Raw genomic sequence first — 9,925 nt, forward strand, 5'->3', positions numbered from 1 at the left:
CCCTTCCGACCCTAGAAACTATGAAACTATGAAACAATACAAGGAAGAAGCATGAAAGCAGCTCAGTTTTTATTCATTAAAAGATTTCACTTCAGCAGCTCGGTGGCTTCATTGAAGGCTGTAGTTTGACCATTTATGAAAAAGCTTAAATCAGCATAAATTTAATACAAAGTTTATTGATTAGTGTGTGTATGCTTATCTCATTTACTTTTAATATATCATTCAAACCTATTTTCACATTCTCTTAGAAAAAGAAAAAACCAGTAATTTCTAAAAGCTAACAAAAACAAAGTAGGTCATTATTAAAGATATATTCAGAATTCCTAAAGAAGCAGACCACAGGTACAAGGGAGAATTATTGTCATGTATGATTTATCAAATCTTGCTAAATTAACATAGCCATGAGGCAAAGTAGTATACTAATACCCTTTTAAACATAAATCCCTTATGAAATATAGTGCCTCTTTTATACAATAATACTAATTTAACTTGTCACAACACAGAATTGAATTAATGGAAAAGTCAAAAGGCTCTCATTTGTGTTATTAGATACAAATATTGTATGATAGCATGGCTGTTCCCAATATCCAATGGGTTTTTCCCCATTGTAACCCCCCCCATGTTTAAATGTGCATGTAAGAGAAAATGATTGTAGTTAAATTAATATAGATTCACCAAAAAGATCCAACTATAGACTGACATTTCCACATCAGCCCTTTTGCTATGTTATATACGTTACGTTAATTAGGCAAAACAGACTCTTCTTTAATAAAGTCCAGCTTATTTAAAAAAACCCAAAGAGTACAATTTGGGGTTTTTTCTTTCTTTTTTTTGGCATGCATACATTTACTAATCATTCTTACTACTAAGTGGTGCTACCTCTGACTTTGGCCTCTAAAATTGAAAGCTTCCCTCCTCCCCACCCCAGCCTCCCACACACAGCTTGGCTCTGTCCAGCTGAAAAATGTTATTGCTTATAAAAGATACTGCTGGATTATGTCCTGCTCAGAGCCTAGACTGGCAGACGGTCATGATGACTGGTGGAAGAGTCTTGTGCAGAACGAGAGGGTTCCTGCTGTTGTTTAGCAAAATTAAGAAATACCTGCAAGACACAACATATCAGGGCTTATGCAACAGTGGAAACATTAGCTGAAATGTTTTTATATATCTTTGTGATCTTTTCCTCAGGTCATTGTTAAAGACATTTTCTAAAACAAAAGTTGTGTTTTGATATTGATGGAATCCCTTCAGTTTATCAAGTAAATAAGTTATAGATATTATATGAACATTTTTTTACCGTTAATCATGTTGGAGTTTGCTTATATTTAACGAACACAAACTAAGGAAAAAAATAGATCAGGAGTTTCATCCTACTCCTGTGTAACTCTACAGTGTCAGATGAGAGCCCATATATTTAAAGAAGAAAATTATATGCCCAGGCCCTTGCATGATATACAAACATGTTATCACATGGTAAAAAAAGGTGGGGATTGTAGCACATCAGCTTCCCCACAGTGGCCACTGATACTCATCATTGTATCCAACAGTAAATGTGAGTAATGAACAGTAGCCTATTCCTTGTCAAGGGGTTTCATTTACTGTGGGTCAAGAGCTTACACATGGGTACTTACTGTGGAGAAGCTGAAAAGCATCAAGTCCTTGACCTCATTTACATCTTTGTAACTTGCTCAGGTGCCCATGCCCTGACTCTGAATACAGCAAACTGGTCTGGGGGCTCATCTATGTGATTTTCCAATGGTGGTCTGATTCAGCCGTAACTGAACCCTCTTATTTCATGTTGCCTCCATTTATATGAAATGTATGGGGTTTGGAACCATGCAAATCTTTGAATGGTGGTGATTCTTTGTTCAAATAAGCATATTCACAGTCAAATACGCTCAGCCAGTAACAAGAGTTCGTTACTCAGAAGTACTGTTTTCCTGTTTGAAGCTTTTACACATTCAGTCAATGAGCTGAATAATGCTAGGTGACTGAAGTGATTAATTGTTCACCATCAAGAATGAAGAATAAACAAGCTGGAGCAAATAGTTAATGAATAATCTGCAGCATGAAATTTGTTTGCATAAACTGGTTAATCAATAGTTAAAGTACAAGTAGCTTCATGAATGATTTGCACATTAGGAAAGGCACTAAATTTACACCAAACATCAAAACACAGTTAATATATTGGCCAGTTCTGCTTCTTACTATTTTCATAACACATGAGAAGTTATACATGAACAAGTTCTAGCACCCAGGAATTTCAACACCACTCCTATATTATATTCCTGTCAATCTGTATGTTTCTAAAGTGCCTCCCACTGTGACATGTAGATTGCAAATGCCAACAAACTGCATACCTGATTCAAAGAAAAAAATACCAACCATCTGAGCTAAAGAAAAATCTCCTTTAGTTACAAGGCAATTATGCTTTACTACAGACACTAGACCAGCTCTACATAAGCCTTACACCAGAGGCAAGCAAGATATGGCCTGCCAGGCCATTCTATCTGGCCAATGGGGCCCCTAAAAATTTTAGAAAATTAATATTAATCTTCTCCTGGCTGCCTATCAAAGATCACAGGAGCCAGGGGCAGTGGGACCCAGGAGAAGCTGGCAGTACGCAGCAACAAGTCTGACCTGGCCCTGACCCACCCCCAGCCCCTGCAACCAGAAGCCTCTGCCTGCCACCACTTTCACTACTTCCCTGCATGCCCACCCACCAGCTCCAGCACCACATGGCCCCCAGCTGCATCACTGGACGAGGGGAGCATGGAGCCCATGCCAGTACCCTAGGGCCAGGAGCAGAAGGTGGGGTGTGTGTGTCCTTGCAATGAGGGAGAGGGAGAGAGAAAAAAGAGCAATGAGGGAACAGAAAGTGTATGTGTGCATGTGTAATGAGGGAGACAGAGAGAGAGAGAGAGTACGTGCATGCGGCACAGTGGTGTGAGTATATGTGCGTGTGTGTGTGTGTGTTCATAGGGCGAGTCCTACGCACATACCCCATCATACACATGCACCCACACCCCTCTTGCACTGCCATAAACACAGACCCCCACACCCACACACTCCATCCACCCTCTCCCCCACACATAGCTCCCCACAAACTCCATACCTACCCACATCCCACATATCCACACACATACCCACATGCTCCCTCATTCCACACCTATCCATCCCCACAAAGCCCCCACACACCCACACTCTCCCCCACACCTCACAAACCCACACACCCACAGCTCCCCACAAACCTATACCCAACCCCACACAATATACGAGAGTAAGATTTCATTTTAAGATATTGTGCAATTGCCTCTATGTGCACTAAGCAAATGCATGCAAATCAAGACAAAAATATTTTTTGAAATCAAATTAATGAATGTTGTAGATGTTCATTTTTTAGAATATAATTTGGTATTTTTCTGGTTCTGAGATGACAAAACCCCTTGCTGAAAGGAGTACTTCTGGGGGCAAGGGGAGGACTTCTGGTGGCAAAGGCTGGGGATTTGGGGGCAGGACTTCCAGTCCCAAGATGGTGACCAGGCGGCAGGGCACCTATCAAGGGGTGGGGCTGGTAGCCCTCAACAGCTTGCCAAAATTCTCGAAGGGGCCCTCTGCCTGAAATAATTGCCTGCCTTATACAGTAGTCTTCTATTGTATAAATAATTAAAATAGCACAGCACATTCCAAAACAGAAAGTCAACCCAGTGAAAGAACAATACCTGTTCTAAAGTAGTTTGGCTAATGGAGTAGTGTTTGATCTGGAACAAAAGTTTGTGATTTTCCAGGACTTTGAAGAGCTCTGCTAAATAGCCCCATCTGCGTGGGACATCATACTCCAGCAGATTAAGATGCTGTCCCTAAAAAATAAACATCCATAAATATTATTGACTATTCTTGTAGCAATATATATGATATGTGCTCTGTAATATAATCCACATGGCCCAAGATCGGGGGAAGGTAGACAGTTTTGTGCAAAAATTGGCGTCATAAACAAGTCTACAGTTAACAGCAAATACCGATATATACTTTCTCCCTAAACTTGATTCTTTGTTTCCCAATTTAGGGATGCTCAAGCTCACCATAACTGAATCCTTCTTGCCAAAGACCTTTCAGTTACAGCACCCCCCACCACACCCATGTCAAAGTAACAGAATCCAAATGAAGAGTTACGATGTCATTGCTGTCATGTCACAAAGGCTAGGTACAGACATTCAAAAGCCCAAGGCAGATTCAAACCAACTTATGTGGGTTTCTCTAAGCAGGCTATGTTAGCTTGGGAATGAACAGAACACAAGTTCACCCATCCATGTGAAGGGTACATAGGCTGCCTGCACTGAACAAGGCCAACAGCTTGGGTGTACTCCTGCACACCTCTCAACATGCCAGAGACTGCTGAGGGCAGCTGAATGCAGCTGAGTGGCAAGTCATCCCTGATTGGTTTTCAGGCACATGCCTCACCTCACTGCCTGTTATCTGTCAGGCAGCTGTCAGCTGCAGGCAGCCAGCAAAGGGAGGTGTGCTCATTCCTGCTTAAAGCAGCATGGACATCTTTGGGCTTTGTCCAGGGTTGGGGCAGAGGAGTCTGCCCACCGGCAGGACAGAGACAGGGGGAAGTGAGACTTGCAAGCTTTTGGGGGAGATGGTGCCAGCAGCACACCCCACATTCCTGGCCAGGTCAGGGGAGCACAGGTTGTCCCTCCATGTCCCAAATTCTGGGACAGTGTGCTAGAGCAGCTCCAGGAAGGGTTCAGAGGATATCCCCAACCCAAGTTCCCAGCTGAAGTCCTTTCCCCAGCAGCTACAAAGGCATGCCTCCTCCCTGCCTCCCCCCAAACCTGCTGCCACTGCCTGTTGCAAGCTAGAGCTCTGAGGGACCCAGTTTTTCCTTCTGTAGAGTGCACCAGACCCCCCCAGACCCCCGTCCCCCAGCCTATGGACGCTGTATAAAGATAAAAAATACAGAGCTACAGATGCACACTCCCCCACCACATTCTGCCTGCAGCTGACAGCTTGGAGCAGCCGAGCAGGAGCCAAGTTCCAGTGCGCTTCCATGCAAGTGGGGAATGGGAGGCTAGAAAGGTGCCTGGGATGCTGGCAGATTGTGACCTAACTTGAGTTGAGAGGGGATCTGGTACAGAAGTTTGATAGAGTGGTATAGCCTAAATGAATTAGGTCTGATACCAAATCCACCCAGGTCTTTCTTAGACTGGGTTCTACCATTTTTAAACCAGTCTATGTGCACCAAACTTCTGTTCTGTTACAGGTTTAGACCAGTTTCTGATCGCTTAACGAAGTTTGTGTATAATGTCTGTACTTGGCCAATGTCATTGCCTCACCCAAAGCCCAGTGAAGTCACAGGAAAGAATGTCACTGATTTCACTGGATCAAGCATCAGGTTCATGCATACGTATTAGAAACTTGAACAAAAGCACAAAGGAGATTGAGGATCACAAACCAGTCACACTGCTGAGGCTGCCAAAACAGCCATGAAACTGAAGGTTGCGATTTAATAATGTCATACAAATCAATTAAAACAAATAGAATTAAACAAATCATTTCTCAAGAAAAATTGAGAAGCTGTCTAATTTATGAAAACTAACATTTTATGAGGCATTACTTGATTCTGCCACCAAGACAACTGGTCTGAACTACTATTCCAGTTAATGCAGTACAGCATTTGTGACTTACCTTAAATTGTGTTCCTGGAAAATGTAACTGCAGACAGTCCAAGATAGCACTCTGGTAACTTGTTTCTTTGTTAAGCCAAACTTTGACCGAATATCCATCTCCAAACCTGAGAGTTGGGCAGAAACCCATATTTAAATACCATAAATTGGGACGATTCAGAGTTAAATTTATTTTTTTTATGTCAAGCAACAGCATGGATACTTATTATGATTTTAATGTTATATTTACATAAAATACATATTAATTTGAACAAGGAAGAGGGTTTTTTTTCCTGGTTCTATAAATTGTCAGTGAAGTACAATCTCTGCTGTACTTAAAGGAGAATTTATCTGCATGGCTGTATTGCTTTGAGCTGCTGAAACTCTAAAGATGATGGTCTCACCATTGTTAGTGGCACCAAATACAGAAAGGAATCCTATTAAAGCTCATTTTCTCGGGTAGGTGTGATAAAATATACTGTTATAACATAGAATTTTATATCACATTTGCTGAGACCTCCTCATAGAACAGCACAAAAGTTTAACAAACATGAGTATTATCTGTATTTCACAGAGGTAGGGAGCAAGGCACCTGAGTTATTAAGCTATTTGTCAAACGTCACACTAAGTAAGAGTAATTAGGAATATCCTAAATCTCCTGCTTTAGCTAACACTGCCAAGCTCTTAGACTAACATAGACCAACCTAAAGATTTTTTTTTAATTTGAACTCTTCCGATAATTATGGAGATTATCAAGCACTAAAGTACTGATTATCAAGTATAGCCAAGTACTGAAAATCTTAACTAAAGCATGACTTTTCTATTAACTATTTTCTTTCTGAGTATATCATGCAGTGTTAAATTTATTCCCCAAATGCTATAATGGCACTTACCTTATCTTGCATGTTATGGTAAGTTACTTTTGTGATACCATACACTTCCAGGTTTATGGACAAGTGCTTTTCTTGGCCTGCTCTAGAATAATGTGCACAATCTAGATTTAAACCTCTCAAACTTTTCCTAGGACTTGGTAATAAAGTAACATGCACCAGGCAGTGTGTTACATAAACAGAAATCTTTTTTCTTCCCCACTTCAGCATATCTGTTCACATAGAGATCCTAATTCAGCAAGGTTCCTCCTACACCCAAGATATTCTTTCACAAGCAAATCAATCTTCCCCCTGCCTTATGTAAATAGCTTGCTCAAGTGAAACTGCCTGAACACACTGTCGTGTTTAGTCTCTTATATCAATTATATCAAGGTGGGATGTGTCAGCCAAATGGTGCTGAAACAGTAAGAGTAGACTTTGTTATTTGTTCTGGACCTCAGAACATCAGAACTCTCCCTTTGCACATTACATGTGTTTAAGTTTCTAAGGGATCTGACAGATCTTGCTGCTTTAACTAGCAAACAAAAATAAAATGTCCAGACTCTGTCAGTATCACCCATTACTGCACAGTACTGGTGTAATTTGACCTTCTCAGGCAGTATCCCATATGACAGATAAATAATTGCAAGGCTTCTTCAGTCAAATGCCTATTTTTGCTGTGGCCTAGAGATGGTAATGTTTCCTATCTTCAAACGGTCACCCGAAGGCATAATTCTATTTCACCTACAAAACAACCAAAGTACTGTTTGCAGCCAAACTTTGAGTTACCCAGATGAAGGGCAGGAATGCTTCTACTATGCCCTGAGGCAGCATAAACATTCTCATTATAGGAATAGGGAAATGCCTGCAAGGTGATCCCCTATAACAAGAGACATTTATGCACCCAGCAACAGTAAGAGAATTGCTTCTATACAGCAGTTAGGTAACATGGAGTTTGTTGCGAGCTGTACTTTGGTTCTCCATTAAGTGGAACAGAATTCTGTTCTGAGCTTATGGTCCATAACTCATGGACATAATTAGAGTAAATCATTCATATGATAAAAGCACTGGGAAACAGAGTGGTGTAACAATGTATTATCTCTCTCTCTCTCTTTCCCAGCAAATAGTGTGAGAAATGGGGCTACTAGAGCACAAGTCTTCCATGACCCAGGAGTTGGGGATCCAGTTCCTAGCTGAAGCAACACACTTCACACCTTGAAAATCCCCCAGATTCCCCATCCATACTGTTCTGATTCAACAATAGCTTCAAGATTTAAGATATTCTGGGCCAGATTCTCAGCTGGTTTAAACTGTGAGGGACCCAGTGATTTAAATATCAGTAGCTGAGGATCCAGCCCATTACTTCCAAAATTTATTTTAGATCCTCAGAAAGAATTAAAGAAAAGCTAAGTATTGTTTTCATGTGTTTTATCAGACTGAGGAAGAGTATTGTTTGAATTTTTGGTTTAAAAAATATACAATTCAAAGCTGAGTTTCTGCACCTTAAAATATGAGTGTGCTAGTTTTTATTTAAATAGATAAACAGTACCCAAAAGTATGTTAAAAATAAATTATAGGTGGTTGTGTTTTCTTTCTTTCTTTTTCATTGTGTTTGGAACCACCACTGAACAATGCTAAATGAAGAAGGGAAACCAAAATATGCTGTCAATTACTTTTTACCCCACTATTTTTAATTTACAAAATACTACAAATTATGTGCTGCTGATTTCCAAATAGCCTTTGAGCAATGCAAAATGACAGATGAGCAGTGTTGTCAAAGGAAAGTGATCCAGCAAATGTAGAATCCAGAGCAGTGTCTGGCTGGTTTGCCTTGTATCAACTTACTAACAGATCTCAGACCCCTAATTAAATCTTTTAAATGCATGACATCATCCCTGCAGAAATACATGTGCCAATAAAGAAGATATTATAAAGACAGATAGACTTAACATGGATGTTCAGTTTAGATGAAAACCAATGTCCAACAACATTTTACAAGAGATCATATTGATGCTGATCAGTTTTCTGGTATCTGTATCCAGCCCCCGTTTGAAAAATGCTGGCCGGCTTATGGAGATGTCCAGCCATTTTGTAAAATTAAAACATAGCATGCCATGAAGATTTAAAAGAAAATAAATCAAAATTCTGATTAACAAAGACAGAGAAGTCTGTTGGCTTTGGATGGCATAACCAGCAACCTGGATCCAAATAATAAAAGGGAAATGTTTGGGGTAATCTTCTATCCCTTAAAGTCATTAATTGTCTTATTACAGAAGCTTTCCACCAGGATAAGCTGATCAACCATAAACATTTACTGCTGCAGTAAATCAGCCAGCCAGCTGCTTTCTGTAACCAACCGAGGCTATGGAAATAGAGCTGACCATTTTTAGCACTCTTTTCCTCTCCAATTTATCTGATATGATTAATTCAGAAACCCAAAGCGGAATTACACAGAAAACCACATTCTGGTTTGATTACCACTAGTAGGATCAAATCCTTCATGTTTGATAGCTCAAGACCCAATGAGAAAAACATCTTCATTAAAACAGCTTAAGTTGAGTCAATACACCTGTTCACTATCCATCTGTTGTGAAAGAATCACCAACTCTCTGGAGCCATTCAAAAAAGATGCTTTCACTGCTATATGAGCACCACCATGTCACTTTAATGGTGCCTGCAATTTTTTTTAATTTATCTTTTTTTCCTGCAAGGCTAATCATTCAGTTTAGTCACTGACCAAAGCCCATGGGACTGTTTATGGAGTAGAGTTACTTATCAGTCATCAGGTGCTTACTTAATAGGAAAAAAATGGTGTCACAGCAACAAGTTTATGACCTAGCTCAAGTGATAACAGTGCAGCTGGTACTACAAAACCCACTTGTATGGAGCTCTCTGCTGCTGGATCTATACTGCTATCAATACCTGAGCTAGCTTGATGAAAGCTAGCCTGGGAACCTGCAAACAGGCTGCAATCACCTATACTGCAATACAGATATACCCTAAATGACGGGATATGATTCTGTCCTGCTCTACACTGTTGTGCCATTCAAGCAGTTGAAAGACAATGGAGACAGAATGCGCTCCCCTAGCTGGGAGACCCGGGTGGATGCAGAGCCAGTAAAGCCAACTGTCCTCCACTGCAGAACTTCTGATACAACTGCTCGGGAGGGGAATGGGAGAGAGGGAGCATGGGAAGGCAGTGTGCTCTGGCTACCCTTCACTGGGCAGATGATTGCTTGATCACCACTGACAGCCAGCAAAAAATTAGAGGGGTCTCTGGGGCCTATAAATCACTGGAGGGAAAGGCAGAGTATCTCAAAGCAGCCAGCTCCCTGAGTCTCTAGCTATCTGCCTCCTCCCAGCCCCACTTTGCCTTCCCCCCCCCCC

General features: G+C 40.9%; 1 protein-coding gene across 1 annotated transcript in view; it reads right to left on the reverse strand.

Moving 5' to 3' along the window:
* Positions 1 to 56: 56 nt before the first annotated feature.
* ABCA13 (ATP binding cassette subfamily A member 13) overlaps positions 57 to 9,925 on the reverse strand; it is a 375,209-nt gene continuing 365,340 nt past the window's right edge. The window contains exons 48-50 of the mRNA XM_019518403.1: positions 5,692 to 5,797; positions 3,723 to 3,860; positions 57 to 1,102 (exon numbers count right to left, since the gene is read on the reverse strand). Coding sequence (XP_019373948.1) covers positions 1,013 to 1,102; positions 3,723 to 3,860; positions 5,692 to 5,797 — 334 coding nt within the window. The 3' untranslated portion in view covers positions 57 to 1,012. The remainder of the gene's footprint in view (positions 1,103 to 3,722; positions 3,861 to 5,691; positions 5,798 to 9,925) is intronic.

Source organism: Gavialis gangeticus, unplaced genomic scaffold, assembly GCF_001723915.1.
Source record: "Gavialis gangeticus isolate Ggan-Ray unplaced genomic scaffold, GavGan_comp1, whole genome shotgun sequence".
NCBI lineage: Eukaryota > Metazoa > Chordata > Crocodylia > Gavialidae > Gavialis > Gavialis gangeticus.